Source organism: Oncorhynchus mykiss, chromosome 9, assembly GCF_013265735.2.
Source record: "Oncorhynchus mykiss isolate Arlee chromosome 9, USDA_OmykA_1.1, whole genome shotgun sequence".
NCBI classification, from domain to species: Eukaryota; Metazoa; Chordata; class Actinopteri; order Salmoniformes; family Salmonidae; genus Oncorhynchus; species Oncorhynchus mykiss.
In genome coordinates this window covers 37462836-37486794 of record NC_048573.1, presented here as the reverse complement: position 1 = coordinate 37486794, position 23959 = coordinate 37462836, and the positions used below count along the sequence as shown (strand labels likewise).

General features: G+C 43.6%; 1 protein-coding gene across 1 annotated transcript in view; it reads left to right on the top strand.

Annotated features, from left to right (window-relative positions):
- Positions 1-10245: 10245 nt before the first annotated feature.
- The window catches only part of LOC110531996 (synapsin-2), a 34991-nt gene continuing 21277 nt past the window's right edge, over positions 10246-23959 (top strand). Inside the window, exon 1 of the mRNA XM_021615559.2 lies at positions 10246-10913. Within this exon, the coding sequence (XP_021471234.2) occupies positions 10561-10913 (353 nt within the window). The 5' untranslated portion in view covers positions 10246-10560. The remainder of the gene's footprint in view (positions 10914-23959) is intronic.

The following is a 23959-nucleotide window of genomic DNA, read 5'->3' as shown; positions in this document are numbered from 1 at the left end:
TTCCATGGAGATACATTTTCTGCCACTAGTTACAATGTGTTCTACACTCTGTGCAGAATGTAGCCTAGAGCTGTGGCGGAGCAGCATGACATTTAATAACATTACCTGAAGGAAAGAGCACCTCTTAGGTCAACGTATGACAATGTGAAATGAGTTATTCACATAGAGTTGCTCCTTAGGTGGTCATCATATTCTTTGGCTTTTTTAGTGCCTTCAACACCATCTAGCCCCATTATCTAACTCGCAAACTCCAGGTCGTGCAGTTACATCCTTCCACCATCACCAGGATAATGGACATCCTCACTGACAGGCTGCAGTGGGTCGTCAGACTACAGAATCACTCTGTAGGTGCACCACAAGGGATGGTTTTGTCACCATTCCTCTTCACTCTCTACACAGCAGACTTCCGGCACTCCCAAGCCACCTGTCACCTACAAAAGTTTTCACACAATTCAGCCATAATAGGCTGCATCCCGAAGGATGATGGCAAGTAAGTTAAGTTTACTTATCCAAAGCCAAGCTAGTTATCCATAGAATATAGTGTATTCGTAATTTTAGTGAATTATCGCTTGAACAAATGTGTGATGTACATGAATTTCTACATTTGATGATGTGATAGGAATAAAAAGAAAGGTATTCTCTTTATTTAATAATTAAATGTCTGTACTTTTCTATTGGAAAGTAAATAATTTTAACAGTCCAATGCATATGTTTTTATCTATTTTTATATAAAATAATTTCTGGTTAACTATTAAAGACATGCTCCAGAACTATGGAAACTACTAAATATTTTTTTGAACCTCATGTTTTATTGGGCTGGATGTGTCAATGTGTAATTCATTCATTCATAATCTATGAGCAGAATTACGGTTTTACCTCAATTAGCCACGAAATCCCTAGTTTAAAAGCAACAGTTTTTCTGGAAGCATTTTACCTACATTTTCCCCCACGTGAGCCAACCCCCTAGCAATTAGAGTTCAACCAATGAGCTTCGGCCCCTTGCCATTTGAGTGACAGTTTGCAAGAGGCACATCATGCACACAAAGCACAGCGAGAGAGCAATGACGTGGTGCACATACTGTATCTTCAGCACATTCAGTGCTTTCAGAAAGTATTCCCTTAACTTATTACACATTTTGTTGTATTACAACCTGAATTCAAATTGATTAAGTAAAATGAAAAATCTCACCCATCGACACACAATACCCCATCATGACAAAGTGGAAACATGATTTCGCACATTTTTGCAAATCTATTGGAAGTGAAATACATAAATCACACCCCTGACTCAATACTTTCTAGAAGCACCTTTGGCAGCGATTACAGCTGTGAGTCTTTCTAGGTAGGTCTCTAAGAGCTTTGAAAACCTGGATTGTACAATATTTGCACATTGTTCCATTTAAAATTCTTCAAGCTCTGTCAAGTTGGTTGTTACTCATTGTTAGCCATTTTTAAGTCTTTTTCAAGTCAATGTTGTTTTGGTAAGCAACTCCATTGTATATTTGGCCTTGAGTTTTAGGTTATTGTCCTTCTGAAAGGTGAATTTGTCTCCCAGTGTCTTTTGGAACGCATACTGAACCAGGTTTTCCACTGGGATGTTTCTTGAGCTTAGCTCTATTCTGTTTATTTTTCTCCTAAAAAAAATCCATAGTCCTAGCCGATGACAATCATACCCATAACAGGATGCAGCCACCACCACGCTTGAAAAGTGGTACTCAGTGGTGTGTAGGATTTGCCCCAAACATAACGCTTTGTATTCAGTTTTACTTTCGTGCCTTATTGCAAACAGGGTTAATGTTTTGGAATATTTGTATTCCATACAGGCTTCCATCCTTCTTTTCACTCTGTCATTTAGTTTAGTATTGTGGAGACACTACAATGTTGTTGATCCATCCTCAGTTTTCTCCAATCACAGCCATTAAACTATTTTAAAGTCACCATTGGCCTCATGGTGAAATCCCTGAGTGGTTTCCTTCCTCTCCAGTAACTGAGTTAGGAAGGACAACTGTATATCTGTAGTGAGTGGGTGTATTGATACACCATCCAAAGTGTAATTAATAACTTCACCATGCTCAAAGGGATATTCAATGCCTGCCTTTATTATTTGTACCCATCTACCACTAGGTGCCCTTCTTGGTGAGGCATTGCAAAACCTCCCTGGTCTTTGTGGTTGAATCTGTGTTTGAAATTCACTGCTCAACTGAGGGACCATACAGATCCCTATGTGTGGGGTACAGAGATGAGGCATGTTAAACACTATTATTGCACACAGAGGGAGTCCGTGACTTGTTAAGCACATATTTTACTGAACATTTTTAGGCTCGCCATCACAAAGGGGTTGAATATTGACTCAAGACATTTCAACTTTTCATTTTGAATTCATTTGTTTCAAAAAAATATTTTAAAAACATAATTCCACTTGCTGGGGAATAATCAGAATTAGTTGGGTAACATAGCTAAGATGTTTTATTTTCATTATATGCTTGTGAGTTACTTCTCATCAGAATGTCTATTTTTGTATAATACTGTTGGCCGGTTGCAGTTATCTGTTCTCTGTCATGGGGTAAGTTACTTGGGCCGCAGAGAGGGGAGGGGTCAAGTTTGTCTTCATATGTAAACATATCTTTTAAATCAATTATCTCTTGGCTTCACAATGTCTGTGTGCCAGTCACTGTGTCTCTGTGATCTTGTCCAGGAGGGGTGTATTTGATATATGCCTGTTCATGGGGATTTGTTTTATGGTCCTGAGAGCGAGATGAGAACATAGTTTAGGAGACAAAGCTGAACGATAATTTATAGCCAATGCTGTCTGGCTATGTGTGTCTTTGCTATAAAGGATCTCAGTTGCAATGTGTAAGGACTCTCAGAGAATTCATTTATAGACACTGAATTGATCTGAGAGTCACAGGGTTGTGATGGAGCTCATATAATTAAAGATGGACTTTATGATAACTCTGACTTGTGTGTGGTTTGCTCTCATGATTTGTTAAATACAGGAAATTTCCACGACACACTTTGGCAATATGGGGTATTGCTAGTGACAAAAAAATATCTAAATGTAATACATGTTTCACTCAGGCTGTAACACAACAAAATGTGGAAATAGTCAAGGTTTGTGAATACTTTCTGAAGGTGCTGTGTGTGGTTTTTGGGGGCCTTGTCACAATACATAAAATAATAAAATATGATGATTTTAAAATGTAAAAAATTGAATGGCAAAACTGTTAAATATCCTAAATATAAACCATCTATTTAGTGAATATCACTGGTGTGAAATATGAGGGTTTCAGTATTAAATATAATTTATATTTTTTTACACTTTCATTTATTTTATTCACTGTCAATATGCCTTTATTGTAAATGTTTTGACGCCAAACTGGTGGCAGTTGGGAAATCAGTAAATATACTGAACAAAAATATAAACGCAACATGCAACAATTTCAAAGATTTTACCAAGTTACAGTTCATATAAGGAAATCAGTTAATTGAAATATATTCATTAGGCCCTAATCTATGGCTTTCACATGACTGGGCATACTTGGGGGCCAGGACCAGCCAATCGGAATTTTTTTTTTTTTTTCTGTACAAAAGGGCTTTATTACAGACAGAAATACTCTGCAGTTTCATCAGCTGTCCGTGTGGCTGGTCTCAGACGATCTCGCAGGTGAAGAAGCCGGATGTAGAGGTCCTGGGCTGGCGTGTTTACACGTGGTCTGTGGTTGTGAGGCCAGTTGGACATACTGCCAAATTCTCTAAAAACAATGTTGGATGCAGCTTATGGTAGAGAAATTAACTTTCAATTTCCTGGCAACAGCTCTGGTGGACATACCTGCAGTCAATTGCATTCTCCCTCAAAACCTGAGACATCTGTTGCATTGTGTTGTGTGACAAAACTGCACATTTTAAAGTGGCCTTTCTTGTCCCCAGTACAAGGTGCACTTATCTAATCAAGTCAATTTCCTGATATGCCACACCTGTCTGGTGGATGGATTATCTTGGCAAAGGAGAAATGCTTACTAACAGGGATGTAAACAAATTTGTGCACAACATTTTAGAGAAATAACCTTTTTTGTGCGTATGGAAGATTTCTGGGATCTTTTATTCCAGCTTATGAAACATAGGACCAACACTTTACATGTTGCATTTGTATTTTTGTTCATTATAGTTGAGATTTAATTGAAAATAATGCAATTGTTGCTTAGTTGCTTTTTTCATTAATTAACCACTAGAAACTCATGGACAATATAGACACAGATATAACTGTTACGGTGAGTGAATGAGGACCCAAAAGCGAACTAACTTAAACAGAGCTTCTTTAATAACCAAACTGTGGTAGGCTCAGATAGACCGGCAGATTCCGACAGGACAGGACAAGGTTACAGCAAACATGACGATAGTCTGGCTCAGGCATGAAACACAACAAACAAGAATCCGACAAGGACAGGAACAAAAACAGAGAGAGATATAGGGGACTAATCAGAGGGAAAAGGGGAACAGGTGGGAGAAGGGGTGACGAGGTAGTCAAGAGGAGACAAGGAACAGCTGGGGGAAAGCGGGGGAGAAAAGGTAACCTAATACGACCAGCAGAGGGAGACAAGGTGAAAGGAAAGGACAGAAAGACACAACATGACAATACATGACAGTACCCCCCCACTCACCGAGCGCCTCCTGGCGCACTCGAGGAGGAAACCTGGCGGCAACGGAGGAAATCCTCGATCAGCGCACGGTCCAGCACGTCCCGAGAGGGAACCCAACTCCTCTCCTCAGGACCGTACCCCTCCCAATCAACGAGGTACTGGTGACCACGGCCCCGAGGACGCATGTCCAAAATCCTGCGGACCCTGTAGATGGGTGCGCCCTCGACAAGGATGGGGAGGGGGGGGGAGACGCTCTGAGACGTTCTGAGTGGAGAGCCAAACTCTCTGACCGCGACAATATCTAGGACTCTTAGTTCTTCGCTTATTAGCAGCCCTCACAGTCTGCGTCCTATAACGGCAAAGTGCAGACCTGACCCTCTTCCAGGTGCGCTCGCAACGTTGGACAAAAGCCTGAGCGGAGGGGACGCTGGACTCGGCGAACTGAGATGAGAACAGCGGAGGCTGGTACCCGAGGCTACTCTGAAAAGGAGATAGCCCGGTCGCAGACGAAGGAAGCGAGTTGTGGGCGTATTCTGCCCAGGGGAGCTGTTCTGACCAAGACGCAGGGTTACGAAAAGAAAGACTGCGTAAGATGCGACCAATAGTCTGATTGGCCCGTTCTGCTTGACCGTTAGACTGGGGGTGAAAGCCGGAAGAGAGACTGACGGAAGCCCCAATCAAACGGCAAAACTCCCTCCAAAATTGAGACGTGAATTGCGGACCTCTGTCCGAAACGACGTCTGACGGAAGGCCATGAATTCTGAAAACATTCTCGATGATGATTTGTGCCGTCTCTTTAGCAGAAGGAAGCTTAGCAAGGGGAATGAAATGAGCCGCCTTAGAGAACCTATCGACAACCGTAAGAATAACAGTCTTCCCCGCTGACGAAGGCAGTCCGGTGACAAAATCTAAGGCGATGTGAGACCACGGTCGAGAGGGAATGGGAAGCGGCCTGAGACGGCCGGCAGGAGGGGAGTTACCGGACTTAGTCTGCGCGCAGACCGAACAAGCAGCCACGAAACGACGCGTGTCATGCTCCCGGGTGGGCCACCAAAAACGCTGCCGAATGGAAGCAAGCGTACCCCGAACGCCAGGGTGGCCGGCTAACTTGGCAGAGTGAGCCCACTGAAGAACGGCCAGACGAGTAGGAACGGGAACGAAAAGAAGGTTCCTAGGACAAGCGCGCGGCGACGGAGTGTGAGTGAGCGCTTGCTTTACCTGCCTCTCAATTCCCCAGACAGTCAACCCGACAACACACTCCTCAGGGAGAATCCCCTCGGGGTCAGTGGAGGCTACTGAAGAACTGAAGAGACGAGATAAAGCATCAGGCTTGGTGTTCTTAGAGCCCGGACGATAAGAAATCACGAACTCGAAACGAGCGAAAAACAGCGCCCAACGCGCCTGACGCGCATTAAGTCGTTTGGCAGAACGGATGTACTCAAGGTTCCTATGGTCAGTCCAAACGACAAAAGGAACGGTCGCCCCCTCCAACCACTGTCGCCATTCGCCTAGGGCTAACCGGATGGCGAGCAGTTCGCGGTTTCCCACATCATAGTTACGTTCCGACGGCGACAGGCGATGAGAAAAATACGCGCATGGGTGGACCTTGTCGTCAGAGAGGGAGCGCTGAGAAAGAATGGCTCCCACGCCCACCTCTGACGCGTCAACCTCGACAACGAACTGTCTAGAGACGTCAGGTGTAACAAGGATAGGAGCGGATGTAAAACGATTCTTGAGGAGATCAAAAGCTCCCTGGGCGGAAACGGACCACTTAAAGCACGTCTTGACAGAAGTAAGGGCTGTGAGAGGAGCTGCCACCTGACCGAAATTACGGATGAAACGACGATAGAAGTTCGCGAAGCCGAGAAAGCACTGCAGCTCGACGCGTGACTTAGGGGCGGGCCAATCAATGACAGCTTGGACCTTAGCGGGATCCATCTTAATGCCTTCAGCGGAAATAACAGAACCGAGAAATGTGACGGAGGAGGCATGAAAAGTGCACTTCTCAGCCTTCACAAAAAGACAATTCTCTAAAAGGCGCTGGAGGACACGTCGAACGTGCTGAAGATGAATCTGGAGTGACGGTGAAAAAATCAGGATATCGTCAAGGTAAACGAAAACAAAGATGTTCAGCATGTCTCTCAGGACATCATTGACTAATGCCTGAAAGACAGCTGGAGCGTTAGCGAGGCCGAAAGGAAGAACCCGGTATTCAAAGTGCCCTAACGGAGTGTTAAACGCCGTCTTCCACTCGTCCCCCTCCCTGATGCGCACGAGATGGTAAGCGTTACGAAGGTCCAACTTAGTGAAAAACCTGGCTCCCTGCAGGATCTCGAAGGCTGAAGACATAAGAGGAAGCGGATAACGATTCTTAACTGTTATGTCATTCAGCCCTCGATAATCTATGCAGGGGCGCAGAGACCCGTCCTTCTTCTTGACAAAAAAAAAACCCCGCTCCGGCGGGAGAGGAGGAGGGGACTATGGTACCGGCGTCAAGAGCTACAGACAAATAATCCTCGAGAGCCTTACGTTCGGGAGCCGACAGAGAGTATAGTCTACCCCGGGGGGGAGTGGTTCCCGGAAGGAGATCAATACTACAATCATACGACCGGTGTGGAGGAAGAGAGGTGGCCCTGGACCGACTGAACACCGTGCGCAGATCGTGATATTCCTCCGGCACCCCTGTCAAATCACCAGGCTCCTCCTGTGAAGAAGAGACAGAGGAAACAGGAGGGATAGCAGACATTAAACATTTCACATGACAAGAGACGTTCCAGGAGAGGATAGAATTACTAGACCAATTAATGGAAGGATTATGACAAACTAGCCAGGGATGGCCCAAAACAACAGGTGTAAAAGGTGAACGAAAAATCAAAAAAGAAATGGTTTCGCTATGATTACCAGAAACAGTGAGGGTTAAAGGTAGCGTCTCACGCTGAATCCTGGGGAGAGGACTACCATCCAGGGCGAACAAGGCCGTGGACTCCCTTAACTGTCTGAGAGGAATGTCATGTTCCCGAGCCCAGGTCTCGTCCATAAAACAGCCCTCCGCCCCAGAGTCTATTAAGGCACTGCAGGAAGCTGACGAACCGGTCCAGCGTAGATGGACCGACAAGGTAGTGCAGGATCTTGAAGGAGAGACAGGAGTAGTAGCGCTCACCAGTAGCCCTCCGCTTACTGATGAGCTCTGGCTTTTACTGGACATGAAGTGACAAAATGACCAGCAGAACCGCAATAGAGACAGAGGCGGTTGGTGATTCTCCGTTCCCTCTCCTTAGTCGAGATGCGGATACCTCCCAGCTGCATAGGCTCAGCTCCCGAGCCGGCAGAGGAAGATGGTAGTGATGCGGAGAGGGGGGCAACGGAGAACGCGAGCTCCTTTCCACGAGCTCGGTGACGAAGATCAACCCGTCGCTCAATGCGAATAGCGAGTTCAATCAGGGAATCCACGCTGGAAGGGACCTCCCGGGAGAGAATCTCATCCTTTACCTCTGCGCGGAGACCCTCCAGAAAACGAGCGAGCAAAGCCGGCTCGTTCCAGCCACTGGAGGCAGCAAGAGTGCGAAACTCAATAGAGTAGTCTGTTATGGATCGATTACCTTGACATAGGGAAGACAGGGCCCTGGAAGCCTCCTCCCCAAAAACAGATCGATCAAAAACCCGTATCATCTCCTCCTTAAAGTCCTGATACTGGTTAGTACACTCAGCCCTTGCCTCCCAGATTGCCGTGCCCCACTCACGAGCCCGTCCAATAAGGAGAGATATGACGTAGGCGACACGAGCAGTGCTCCTGGAGTAAGTGTTGGGCTGGAGAGAAAACACAATATCACACTGGGTGAGGAACGAGCGGCATTCAGTGGGCTCCCCAGAGTAACACGGCGGGTTATTGATTCTGGGCTCCGGAGATTCGAAAGCCCTGGAAGTGGCCGGTGGATCGAGGCGGAGATGGTGAACCTGTTCTGTGAGGTTGGAGACTTGGGTGGCCAGGGTCTCAACGGCATGTCGAGCAGCAGACAATTCCTGCTCGTGTCTGCATAGCATCGCTCCCTGGATCTGGACGGCTGAGTGGAGAGGATCCGAAGTCGCTGGGTCCATTCTTGGTCGGATTCTTCTGTTACGGTGAGTGAATGAGGACCCAAAAGCGAACTAACTTAAACAGAGCTTCTTTAATAACCAAACTGTGGTAGGCTCAGATAGACCGGCAGATTCCGACAGGACAGGACAAGGTTACAGCAAACATGACGATAGTCTGGCTCAGGCATGAAACACAACAAACAAGAATCCGACAAGGACAGGAACAAAAACAGAGAGAGATATAGGGGACTAATCAGAGGGAAAAGGGGAACAGGTGGGAAAAGGGGTGACGAGGTAGTCAAGAGGAGACAAGGAACAGCTGGGGGAAAGCGGGGGAGAAAAGGTAACCTAATACGACCAGCAGAGGGAGACAAGGTGAAAGGAAAGGACAGAAAGACACAACATGACAATACATGACAATAACAATTCAAACTATATATGAATACATTTTTTGAAGTCATTGAAGTATAAACTACCAAACAGACTGAAATTTCAGGCGACCTTTTCAAATAGCTCTTACCCTAAAAGGGCCTTATCAAACTGTTCACAATTTCACAGTATTATTCCAACCTTATTTCAACCTACACATGGAAATCACATTTTTGTGCCAGATAGAACATTATTACTAAACCCAGATTGACATTTCAGAACTATAAGGTTCTATCTGCAATTGCAACCCCTAAAAAAAACTGATTTTACAAATGTCTGATACTCTGCACTTTAGGTAGGCCTATCTGACATTTGAGTCTTTTTACTTTTTGTATGCAAACCATGATATTTTTTTTTTTTTTTATGTAGCTTTTCCTAAACACTATTACAATTGCTGTAGTCTATTGTCAACTATTTGACCTATTAATTTATATTTTATTACACCATCAAAGCCATAGAAATAACTGTGTGAGCCTATATGAAAAATGTATTAGATAGCATGGCATTATGGGAATTAATCTATTTGCAGCAGGAGCAAAGCTCCCCAATCATACATTATGCAGACCTCCACACACCCACATTATATTTAAAAAATCATGCTGGTCATGTGCAATAGTAAAGATATGTCAATATTTACCAAAAATGTTTTAAATGTAAATATTGAAAACAACTCTAAGTCCACTTGGATGAATCCGAATGGCTGCATGGGGACTTTCCTCAGTTAAATCGGCTGTTTGATGATGAAGGATAAATCCATCACATGACAACGTGAAGGAAGGGGTTTTAACAGCATGCACGATTGTCCACACCGACACCAGACCAAACAGCCATTTTCTCTCTACATCCCCAAAGCTGTATTAGGCACAGGCAGCTAAGGACAGGGAGGCAACATAAGGAGAGAGAAGGGTGCAGTCTGTATTGGAGGTTTCCTCTATATTACTACCCCAGGCATTTCCATTGGAAACCCCTCTTCCCCCCCTTTTTTTTGCAGAAGTACGAAAAGATGTAACGCTTGTGAGGCAGTAAAGAATGGGGGAGGGGTAGAGGAGGCAGGCACGCATACGATACGAGTGAGTGGGAGTAGGGAGGAGAGAGTGGAGGAGGGGTGGAGAGTGTGAGCATCTTTTGCAGTCGTTCAGGCTGGCAGAGAGGCAGTTCGATTGGCTGAGGGGAAGAATAGCGTCACGGCCACAGTGAGGGGAGCTCTGAGGATGCACGGCTGAGCTGGGAGGAAACACATTACATTCACTGGGAGTTTGCATGGAGAAGAGCTGAGCCTTCAACCAGCTGCACACTGGGAAGTGGCATCTTCTACAAATTAATACGACCCTCAGGTGATATCGTCTGGACTCAACCATCCCCTCAAGGACTCTTCATATCCAGCCGTCGTTGATCCGTCTGCTCTAACAGCTCTCCAACTATGAACTACCTGCGCCGGCGTCTCTCTGACAGCACCTTCATCTCCAACCTGCCCAATGGCTACATGACGGACCTCCAGAGGCCTGATCCCGCTCAGCCGCCTTCCCCAGCTACAGCAGCCCCACCCAAATCTCCCACGGTGGGGTCGACGCCGCCCGTCACCTCCCCTACCCCCTCCCCGGCCCCGGAGAGGAAACCCCAGCCGTCCCAGTCCAGCGGGGCAGGCTTCTTCAGCTCCATAACCAACGTAGTCAAGCAGACTGCTGCCTCAGCAGGGCTGGTGGAGCAGTCCGCGGTCACGACACCCAAGAAGTTCAAGATCCTTCTGGTCATCGATGAACCACAGCAGGAATGGTGAGCAACAAGCTGTGTCTTGCTGTAGAAAGATGTGATGTGAAGATGTGAATTATTAATGTGTTGATGTACATGTTGTTTGTTGTTTTGTAAACCCGAAGCTGTCCTCTTGGCCAGGTCACTGTTGTAAAATAGATATTCTGCTGAGCATCCTTTTTGAAAAGAGGAGCTCTCAGTTGGACCTAGCTTGTGGTAAAGTAAAGGTTCAAACAACCTGTCAGCCAACAGGTCTGGTGTCCATCAAGCTCTGCAGGTCAGATTTGATCAGGGTACTTGCACGGGTCGTCTGATGCCAGTGCATGTCTATCTAATGACAAAAAACAGATGCAGTGCTCAGGAGGAGAGGAGGAAACAAGGTCCACTGACTGACTCACCATCGTAATGATATTACAGCACCGGGAAGTCTTTTTATGGCTTGCCTCACCCATATACTGTGGTTCCTGCAGTAATTGAATTTGTTGGTTTATGCCCCCTTTGACATGACATTTTTCTAAATTACAGATTGGCCTTGCAGCAGGACGAAAATCCAATATATTTTGAGGAGTTGTTGTTTTTAAACTCAATCATTGGTTTGACTTGGTATTCCAAGAAACCAGTGTGCATTCTGCCGCTATTTTGCATATTAGCTCCGTTTCCTGCAACCACCTGTGAGTGTGCGTACGATATAAACCAATTTCATTTGATTAGTCTAATCAACTCAGTGAACTCAAACATAGATTTGCATCATTGCGGAGAAAGCCAATGCCATGAATCTTCAACAACCAGTGAGTGCATGGGAAATGCGTTTGTGTTTTCTTGATTAAGTAAAGACTGCAGTGATGTCCAGTCACCAATGAGGATTCCCTTTCCCACAGACATGGCATCGTTATAGGATGCATTAATGGAAAACATAAGTGATACATAGGCTAGGAGTAGCACTTGAAACATTGAGTGGAAAATGACAATGTTAGTTCAGACAGACTCCTCTCTCTAATGCTGTGTGTTGGGGAGGGGGAGGCAGGGGAGGAGGCAGATCGAGATCTACTTTAAATCAAGCCTCTTTTTCTAACGTTCTGCATAATTTAAGGCAACTGCAGTGTTGTGAGTGAAAAGGTTGACTTATGGTTGATTCCTCTTGAAACTAGAACCAAAGAAATGCTTACATTTTATTTTATTACAAAATGTAATCCATAGAAGGGTTCTTTGGGGGAAGGATTGTTGAAATATTTTACATTTGTATCTTAAAGCATAATTGAGAAATAGTTCATTGAAGTTGGAATATTTGTGACATTTTGGCCTTACCCAGGCCTCCTTTAAGACTCCATCATTTTTCATTTGTATGTGCTACAAACCAAAAATTGGTGTCATATGAAGCTTTACCAGTTTGGCAAATTCTTCTATAAAGTTGCACATAATATACTCTATGGGTATATCAAATTCCAAATCAAATCAAATCAAATCAAATTTATTTATATAGCCCTTCGTACATCAGCTGATATCTCAAAGTGCTGTACAGAAACCCAGCCTAAAACCCCAAACAGCAAGCAATGCAGGTGTAGAAGCACGGTGGCTAGGAAAAACTCCCTAGAAAGGCCAAAACCTAGGAAGAAACCTAGAGAGGAACCAGGCTATGTGGGGTGGCCAGTCCTCTTCTGGCTGTGCCAGGGTGGGGATTATAACAGAACATGGTCAAGATGTTCAAATGTTCATAAATGACCAGCATGGTCGAATAATAATAAGGCAGAACAGTTGAAACTGGAGCAGCAGCACAGTCAGGTGGACTGGGGACAGCAAGGAGTCATCATGTCAGGTATTCCTGGGGCATGGTCCTAGGGCTCAGGTCCTCCGAGAGAGAGAAAGAAAGAGAGAATTAGAGAGAGCATATGTGGGATGGCCAGTCCTCTTCTGGCTGTGCCAGGTGGAGATTATAACATAACATGGCCAAGATGTTCAAATGTTCATAAATGACCAGCATGGTCGAATAATAATAAGGCAGAACAGTTGAAACTGGAGCAGCAGCACGGCCAGGTGGACTGGGGACAGCAAGGAGTCATCATCTCAGGTAGTCCTGGGGCATGGTCCTAGGGCTCAGGTCCTCCGAGAGAGAGAAAGAGAGAAGGAGAGAATTAGAGAACGCACACTTAGATTCACACAGGACACCGAATAGGACAGGAGAAGTACTCCAGATATAACAAACTGACCCTAGCCCCCCGACACATAAACTACTGCAGCATAAATACTGGAGGCTGAGACAGGAGGGGTCAGGAGACACTGTGGCCCCATCCGAAGACACCCTCGGACAGGGCCAAACAGGAAGGATATAACCCCACCCACTTTGCCAAAGCACAGCCCCCACACCACTAGAGGGATATCTTCAACCACCAACTTACCATCCTGAGACAAGGCTGAGTATAGCCCACAAAGACCTCCGCCACGGCACAACCCAAGGGGCTGGACCTCTGCTTTGGGGATCACCCTTATGATATATTAAAAACAAACCATTACATTTTAAGTGAGAAGTAGGTATTGGTCCCGAAAAAGAAAGGACATTTACATGAGCACCAATGCCTACTCCACCCATCCTCTACCAAGGTTTTCCAGCACACAACTTTGACTTACTACAGTAGCTATGTTAATATATTGTACTTCAAACAACGTCTGTGCAGGTTGCTTAGGATTCAAACCTTCTCAAACTGCCTAATTCACACTCTTCAATGGAATAATGGCTATTAAAATGATGTATACAGTGTTTTCAGAAAGTATCCATATCCCTTGACGTGTTCCACATTTTCTTGTGTTACAGCCTGGGGAGGGGGTTATGCAGGGACCAATGGGTTGCAGGAACGCCCCAAATTACGGTCCGCAATCACACACTATTAGCAAACGCGCACAGTAGTACACACCCCACAGTCCCTGTCCATTGCCACTCAACAACCTAATCAATGAAAATAAGCACACACCGTGCGTGCGTATGCGGGCTGGTATGTGTGTGTTGGGACAGGGAGGAGGTGTCAAAACTATACACGAAAGAGAATGCTAAAATGTCTCATCCGAGAAGCGAACCCAGGACCTTTGTATTGGTCGTCACTGGTTACCACTGCCACAAAGTCATAAATCCCATCTATTTCTAACATTTCTCTTCTTAAAATCTGATTTAAAACCTAACCACACTGCTAACCTTGTGCCCAACCCTAGCCTTATATTAAGACACATTTTTACGATATAGACCTTTTTTACTGTGTGGCTTTGGTAACTAGTGGAAACCCATCAGATTCCATGGCAGTGACATTAACGCTTACGCTATGAACCCTCTCATGAATGCATTCTCTTGACCCAATTTAAATGGACAGTATAGTGATGACAGGATGTTTTTGTTGTTGTTTATTTACTCAGTACTGATTGAACGTTTATTTTTTGTCTTACTTGGTTATAAAAAAGAGCTGACAGTCACATAGCTAACCAAGTTAGCAAGCCTGGCATTTTCCTTTCACTGCACAAAGGTCATGCAAGCAGGCAATGATGTTGGTGGTGTTTCACCTGGGTGCACCCGCACCCCCTGGCTACCTTGTACTTGGATGGCGACTTCAAGTTTTCGGGAATACATTGAAAAGTAACTTGACACTTTGTTAATCGACTAAGCGCAAATTTGGACTAATGACAAGAAGAAAATTGCATTGACAGAGGAGGAGCATACTGAATCAATGCATAAAGTAAGGGCTGTATTGTTAGCCAGCTACAGTGTAAAGCAAGACATATTGATTAGTGCATGAGTAACACTAACTAAATTTTAACACCAAGCTAAAGTTGGTTTTATATTCACACATTCGGACATTCATCAGACATTCATCAGACATTTAACAGACATTCACCAAAAGCCATTTAAAATGGTAAAATTCAATAACTAATTCATTCACAGAAACAGAAAAATAGATATGATTTATTCTATAAATGTCTAGCATACTTTTACAATGTTTTTTTATATTTAAAAAATCCAGTTCTGATTTGATGGAAATACATAATATCTTAAAAATGCAATTTAAAGCTGTATAAATCAATAACTAATTCACCGTTTGTCACAGAATCATCAAACAAGATATGATTTATTCTATAAATGTCTAGCATACTTTTACAACCTTTGTTTTGAATACAAATTCCAGTTTAAGTCAAGGGGTTTAGCTATTTTGGAATTAAGAACATTTCCAATAACTTCATTTTCAAGAATCTAATTTCCTATTAACTTTTTGCTCAAGGAGGAGCATAAGAAATGGCGCAAAAACATTTCCAATAACCTTTTTAAAGAATAGCAACTTTGCTTAACTTTCTTCTTAAATCTATAGTTAAGGAAAAAATGGCAGTTAAGAAGAAATTTCTTCTTAAGAAGGTTTTGTGAATCTGAACTCAGAGTCATTAAGAACCTTTGGGTGGTTGTTCTTGGTGACTGGAATCACAGTAGACTGTTGGCTGAGTGATAACGTAAAGCTATAATTAAAGATAGGGCCTAACTCCTCTGCACAGGAGGTGAGCAGGCGGATGGATACCTACAGTATGTTGTCAGGTCCGGGGCTTTTTCTGGGTTTGTTTCATCTAAAGACACTGCATTCATCAAAAAGAGTTTTGAGTGGATGTAAGCCCTTCAATCACCAGCTCCGAGTCCAAATCCTTATCCTTAAGCTACAGTATGTCTCAGTGAGAGACAGAATACAGGCATCTCTGAATACATGTTGAAACGAACAGGGACTTGCAGTTCATCAGTTTTGTTAGGAAAATAATTGCCATTTGCTGGAATGGCCAGAGGAATGCGCAACAGAGACTGACGCTGAGCCCTTTCCTGGACTAACCCTCTTACCCAGTTCTCACCTTGCGGTGTAGCTCGCTGGTAGAATCCCTTTGACCAGTATTATGGGGGTGGCAGGTAGCCTAGTGGTTAGAGCGTTGGGCCAGTAATCAAAAGGTTGCTAGATCAAGTCCCAGAGCTGACAAGGTAAAAATATGTTGTTCTACCCCTGAACAAGACAGTTAACCCCCTGTTCCTAGTCCGTCATTGTAAATAATAATTTGTTCATTAACTGACTTGCCTAGTTAAATAAAGGATCAAATGCGTCAAGGTTTGGGTAAATTAAATCCGAGGGAGGATTGGCATTTGGGGGATTATTCCATTGGAGAAGAAACTCCCTGCTGTACTGGATCTGTGTTGAAAGATATTGATGACTTTGTGCCAGGTGTCCATAAAAAAAAAGACAGCTAACTCCATATTCCTGAAAGAAATTAGAGGACTAGTTCAACATGGCTCTATATATAAATAATTGCATTAAGTGATTTAAAACAGTAATCTAAAACTGGACAAACAGTCAAAGAAACACCTTGCTGCTGGTTGCTGCAAGAGCATGACTTTGCTCTTGTTACTTGGGTCCTCTGCTGATTCTCCTCAGACATACTATATGTAGCTACACTACATGACCAAATGTATGTGGACACCTGCTTGTCAAATATCTCATTCCAAAATCATGGGCATTAGTATGGAGTTGGTCCCCCCTTTGCTGATATAACAGCCTGCACTCTTCTGTGAAGGCTTTCCCACTAGATGTTGGAACATTGCTGCGGGGACTTGCTTCCATTCAGCCACAAGAGCATTAGTGAGGTCGGGCACTGATGTTGGGCGATTAGGCCTGGCTCGCAGTCGATGTTCCAATTCATCCCAAAGGTGTTCGATGGGGTTAAGGTCAGGGCATTGTGCAGACCAGTCAAGTTCTTCCAAACCAATCTCGACAAACCATGGATCTTGCTTTGTGCACGGGAGCATTGTCATGCTGAAACAGGAAAGGGCCTTCCCCAAACTGTTGCCACAAAGTTGGAAGCACAGAATCGTCTAGAACGTCATTTATTGTATGCTGTGGTGTTAACATTTCCCTTCACTGGAACTAAGGGGCCTATCCCGAACCATGAATAAGAGCCCCAGACCATTATTCCTCCTCCACAAAACTTTACAGTTGGCACTAGGCATTGAGGCAGATGCCTTTCTCCTGGCATCCGCCAAACCCAGATTCGTCTGTCAGACTGCCAGATGGTGAAGCGTGATTTATCACTCCAGAGAATGCGTTTCCACTGCTCCAGAGTCCAATGGCGGCGAGTTTTACACCACTCCAGCTGACAATTGGCATTGGTGATTATAGGCTTGTGTGCGGCTGCTCGGCCATAGAAACCCATTTCATTAAGCTCCCGACAAACAGTTCTTGTGCTGATGTTGCTTCCAGAGGCAGTTTGGAACTTGGTAGTTTGTGTTACAACCGAGGACAGACTATTTTTTACATGCTACGTACTTCAGCACTCGGCGGTCCCATTCTGTGAGCTTGTGTAGCCTACTACTTCGCGGCTGAGCCGTTGTTGCTCCTAGATGTTTCCACTTCACATTAACAGCACTTGTAGATGACTGGGGCAGCTCTAGCAGGGCAGAAATTTGATGAACTGCCCTGCTAAAGGTGCGATCCTATGACGGTGCCATGTTGAAAGTCACTGAGCTCTTCCGTAAGGCCATTCTACTGACAATGTTTGTCTATGGAGATTGCATGGCTGTGAGCTCAATTTTATATAACTGTCAGCAACGGGTGTGGCAGATATAGACAAATCCACTCATTTGAAAGGGTGTCCACATACTTTTGTATACAGCACCTTCGGAAAGTATTCAGACCCTTTGACTTTTTCAATATTTTGTTACGTTACAGCCTTATTCTAAAAATTTTTTTTATTTTTTATCCTCATCCATCTACTCAGATTCTTTTGCAAATGTATTAAAAATAAAAAACTGAAATACCTTATTTAGATAAGTATTCAGACCCTCTGCTATGAGACTCGAAATTTGGCTCAGGTGCATCCTGTTTCCATTGATCATCCTTGAGATGTTTCTACAACTTGATTGGAGTCCACCTGTGGTAAGTTAAATTGTTTGGACATGATTTGGAAAGGCACACACCTGTCTATATAAGATCCCACAGATCCCACAGTGCATGTCAGAGCGAAAAGCAAGCCATGAGGTCAAAGGAATTGTCCGTAGAGCTCCGAGACAGGATTGTGTTGAGGCACAGATCTGGGGAAGGGTACCAAAAACTTTCTGCAGTATTGAAGGTCCCAAAGAACACAGTGGCCTCCATCATTCTTACATGGAAGAAGTTTGGAAACACCGACTTCCTAGAGGTGGGTGCCCGGCCAAACTGAGCAATCAGGGGAGAAGGGCCTTGGTCAGGGAGGTGACCAAGAACTCGATGGTCACTCTGACAGAGCTCTAGAATTGCTCTGTGGAGATAGGAAAACCTTCCAGAAGGAAAACCATCTCTGCAGCACTCCACCAATCAAGCCTTTATGGTAGAGTGGCCAGACGGAAGCCACTCCTCAATAAAAGGCACAACAGCCCGCTTGGAGTTTGCCAAGAGGCACCTAAAGGACTCTGACCATGAGAAACAAGATTCTCTGGTCTCACGTTACCAAGATTTAACTCTTTGGCCTGAATGGAAACTTGGCACCATCCCTACGGTGAAGCATGGTGGTGGTAGCATCATGCTTTGGGGATGTTTTTCAGCGGCATGTACTGGGAGACTAGTCAGGATCAAGGGAAAGATGAACGGAGCAAAGTACAGAAAAATCCTGCTTCAGAGCACTCAGGACCTCAGACTGGGGTGAAGGTTCACCTTCCAACAGGACAACGACCCTAAGCACACAGCCAAGACAATGCAGGAGTGGCCTTGGGACAAGTCTCTGAATGTCCTTGAGTGGCCAAGCCAGAGGGGGACTGGAATCCAATCAAACATCTCCGGAGAGACCTGAAAATAGTGTGCAGTGACGCTCCCCATTCAACCTGGCAGAGCTTGAGAGGATCTGCAGAGCAGAACAGGAGAAACTCCTCAAATATAGGTGTGCCAGGCTTGTAGAGTCATACCAAAGAAGACACGAGGCTGTAATTGTTGCCAAAGGTGCTTAAACAATGTACTGAGTAAACGGTCTGAATACTTGTGTAAAGTTGATATTTCAGTTTATTTTATTTTGTACATTTGCAAAAATGTATAAAAACCTATTTTTGCTTCGTCATTATGGGGTATTGTTTGTAGATTGATGAGGGGAAAACACGATTTAATCCATTTCTGAATAAGGCTGTAACATAACAAAATGTGGATAAAGTCAAGGGGTATAAATACTATCCTAATGGACTGGATATAGTGTGTACACAGTAGGCTATGCAGATGGCAACTGTAGCCTGAGGGACATAGCTGTGTTTGGATGACATGCTGCTTGATGGATAGTGGCTATTCAAGGTTGAGTCCTGTGTATGTGCATGATTCATCTCACCATGCAAAATGGATGCTACTACAATAACATGGGCAGAGTGGACACATTACATTTATTGGAATTTGGCATACTGCAGATGCATTTATTATATTGGTGTGTATGTTAAATCCGTGCAAGCTCCGTTTAACAAAAATGACCACTATGCTTGCACTGCAGATATGCTGTAGCCTAGGTCTAAGTAATGCTCGATATTTAAATTCAAGTCACGTTGCATCACGAGTGATTTAGCCCATTTAGGTAATAGGATCATACTCATTTCATTTGAAAGGATGCCATGTCTTTTGGCTCCACATAAAAGCAGACAGTCAACAGCCTAAGAGGAAATAAAATCATTGTTTTCTTATAGAATTTGTCAATGTATTGGCAATCATTAAATAATACCATATAATGTGAAACATCAAAAGTCTAGAGTTTATCAAACGGTTAACAGTTATGGAAACATTGAAGACATCTGAGTAAACTACATAACCTTTAAAACGACATTAAAAACAACAGTGTGTGTCAGTGTTGAAACCAGCAGGCCACATCAATACAAAACAGCTATTTTCTGTTAGAGAAAACCTCAGTAATTTCTGGCTCCTAAACCTTTTCCAAAAACCCATAGCCATCAGCTGAAAGATTTGTGCAGCTCAGTATTGAAGCTTCCCTGTTTCATGTTTCAACCACTTAGCCACTAGAAAGACCTGCCGCTCAGTCTCAAAGCCTGCCTCAGGCCAAGCACCACATACATATTTAATGTGTCTACAATTTGAGTCAGTTCGGAGGCCCTCTCTCATTTTACATTCTTTGGGATTGGTGGCCAAATCACGTCACGCCTGCTTCCGGGTTTGGGCTCTCCATTTCTGTCTGTCTCTGACCATCTTCTCCACTGTCCCATCTCTGCTGATGTTGTTGGAGCTCTGTTTCCACCTCTGTATTCCAATGAACATCTATTCTTGGGATCAAGTCTCTGAACTCTTTCTCAGAAAATGTCCAGTCCAAGTGAAGTCTTCTAGTGTGATGCAAGAACCAGGCCATCAGTGAAGTCTTCTAGAGTAGGTCTTCTAGAATAGAATACAAGGTCCATAGTATTTCTCTTGTCTGATTTTCACCACATGACCTAATCTATTGCCAGGTTGAAGAGTAAGGCTGACATAACACAACCTTGATCAACTCCAGACTTCACAGCAAAGCTTCTTTTTTTCCCTTTATTTAACTAGACAAGTCAGTTAAGAACAAATTCTTATTTTCAATGACGGCCTAGGGGCAGAACGAGCTTGTCAGCTCAGGGGTTTGAACTTGCAACCTTCCGGTTACTAGTTCAATGCTCTAACCACTAGGCTACCCTGCCGCTTGTGTTGTTTGTTTCCACAGTTGCTGTACAACTGTATTATGATGTTAACAACATGGGTGGGGATTCCATGAATTCGTAAGTTCTTCCACAGGCTTTCGTGGTGGATGCTGTCATAAGCCTTCTAGAAGCGAATAACGTTGATGCAGAGCTGCCGTTGCTACTCACTACATTGCACAATGATGCTCCTGAACCCGAAGATATGGTCTGTACAGCTCCTTCATCCCCTAACACCCCACTTGTTAGTTTCCTTTAGCGTTTTGTCTACAGCTGAAGACATTCGTTGTACGAGGATTTTGCAAAAGATCTTCCTGGGAACTGTGAAGTGTGCAATGCCCTTCCAGTTGTTGCAGTCATGTAGTGTGACCTTCTTAGGCGACTCCCTTTGTCCAATCTGAAGGTATCTTTCCATTCATCCAGATATCAGTGAAGAGTGGAAGAAGGATGTTTGCAGCCAAGACCGATTTTAGCCCTAGGTTATCATAACCTGAACCTTTCCCATTGTTTATGTCTCAATCTTCTGGATGTGCCACAGATTAGGTTAGTGAATTTGTATACTGTTCCTTGCTGGTTACTTGCCACTGCTTTTTCAGCTGCCCTTGCCAGCTCCTCCAGGGAGACCCGTTTGTCTCTTCTTACTAGCCTTTTGACTCGTGTGACGATTTTTCTGTGCTGCTCCTCCAATTTATTTTTCAGCCTTTGTAATTTGGCATCTGTTGTTTTCTTTTTCAAACAACAGTCAGTCAAACAGAAGGGGAGTCGGGAGTGTGAGGAGTAGGAGAGCTATGGGAGTTTTGCCTCGGTCTGATTGCCCTATTGATTTTATTATTTTTATTTAACCTTTATTTAACTAGGCAATTGATTTTATCGTTGAATCATTGGCCATCGTTAATCATTGGGCTTTTAGGTTGTGGTTGTATTTCATAAGGATTAGTTGTTTGACTATAGGCCTTTACTCAGATGAGTGTAGAAATGAGCTTTTCTTTCAGTGCCCAATAACGAAATCTTATTAGAATGCCTGTGGTGGTGATTCATTGTTCAGAAGTGTTCCCGCTGTCACCTTGAAAAGCATAGGCCTAATTACAGACATGGATGTGATGAATGCATAATCACTTAATTGTCTATGAGTCTGGGATACTAAAATAGCAGATATTATGTTTCAACAATAACAGTATTTAACCCATACAATGGTTAGGTAGATATCCACAGACAATATACAGTATCAGGCTATAACTTTTGTGTATCCTGTGTCTCCTGCATTTAGCACAGACACTAAAATGGAACCAGGCAGGAATACTCCAGTCTCACTACCAACTGACAGAAAAAAGACTAGGCAATGAGCACTGGTAAACAGAAACCATTCTGAATTTTGAATGATAGCAATGCACAATGTTTTTCTCACAAATTACACCTATTATGTCCTTATTATTATGGCTGTGAATGTCAGTGCTGACAGTCCCTGTAACTTGGCAATATCACTACAGGCATTTAAGAAACGTTTTCTCCTCATCTCGACTATTTGAATTAGTGGCTGCCAAGGAGCGCTAGACAAAGATTAAAACAGTGCTATAGGAATGTTCTGAAAGCATGATTAACCTGGAGAATAAATAGCATAGTAGTATAATGACCAAAGCTCGCCTCTGATTATGACAAATCATCCCTCCGTTATTGTGATTATATTTTTAACAAATGTAATGAAAACGCAATTAGAAGCAATTGCTCCCAGAATGGGTCAAATATTTCACTGTGTCAGTTTATTGTAAAAATTATTTTTGTTTTTAAGTGGTGTAGTGATGGTGATATGCTAGCTTTTTGTGAATACGTCCTGACTTCTTTAGGTGTATGAGAGGACATGGTGTCAGTTCTGACATGACCCTCTCCCACTGCTGTTCCCATTGTCCACCACATACAGTACCAGTCAAAAGTTTGGACACACCTACTCCTTCAAGGATTTTTCTTAATTTTTTACTATTTTCTACATTGTATAATAGTAGTGAAGACATCAAAACTATGAAATTGCACATATGGAATCATGTAGCGACCAAAAAGTAACCAACTCAATTGGGTTGAGGTCAGGTGATTGTGGAGGCCAGGTCATCTGATGCAGCACTCAATCAATCTCCTTGGTCAAATAGCCCTTACACAGCCTGGAACCTGTGTTTTGAGTCATTGTCCTGTTGAAAAACAAATGATAGTCCCCACTAAACGCTGTGGTAGCCATGCTGTTAAGTGTGCATTGAATTCTAAATAAATCACTGAAAGTATCACCAGCAAGCACCCCCACACCATCACACCTCCTCTTCCATGCTTCACGGTGGGAACCACACATGCAGAGATCATCCGTTCACCTACTTTGCTTCTCACAAAGGCGGTTGGAACGAAAAATCTCAAATTTGGACTCATTAGACCAAAGGACAGATTTCCACCGGTCTAATATCCATTGCTCGTGTTTCTTGGCCCAAGCATGTCTCTTCTTATTATTGGTGTCCTTTCTTTGCAGCAATTCGACCATGAAGGCCTGATTCACTGTCTCCTCTGAATAGTTGATGTTGAGATGTGTCTGTTACTGGAACTCTGTGAAGCATTTATTTGGGCTGCAATTTCTGAGGTTGGTAACTCTAATGAACGTATCCTCTGCAGCAGAGGTAACTCTGGGTCTTCCTTTCATGAGCCAGTTTCATCATAGCCATAGCGCTTGATGGTTTTTGCGACTGCACTTTAAGAAAATGTAAAAGTTCTTGAAATGTTCCGATTTGACTGACCTTTGAGCTGTTCTTGCCATAATATGGACTTGGTCTTTTACCAAATAGGGCTCTCTTCAATGTAGAAAATAGTAAAAATAAAGTAAGTGACTCCAAACTTTTGACTGGTACTGTAGATTGTGTTGTCCTCTTAGCAGAGATCATGGCTTGAAGACTGACCCCAGGACTGTATATCAAATCAACCGTTTGACACTGCCACCCTCTAATGCCATTAGCCTATACATTAGCCTATACATTTACTGTGCAAAGTACAAATCTTTATGATATCAAACTCCTCTTTCTGCACACAATGCAAATAACATTAGGAAGTGTTGTTTCCCTTGTCAAAATACATGATCTGCATCTGCATCTTATACATTCAGCATGACTCCACACTCTTAGAAAAAAAGGGTTCCAAAAGGGTTCTTCAGCTGTCCCCATAGGATAACCCTTTTTGGTTCCAGGTAGAACTCTTTCGGGTTACATGTCAAACCCTCTGTACAAAGGGTTCAACATCAAAGGGTTCAACATCAGCCCGAATACAACAGATGTAGGTAGACCTTATCGTGAAATGCCTACTTACAAGCCCATAACCAACAATGCCATTTTAAGAAAATAGAGTTCAGAAAATATTTACTAAACAAACAAAAGTAAAAAAAATA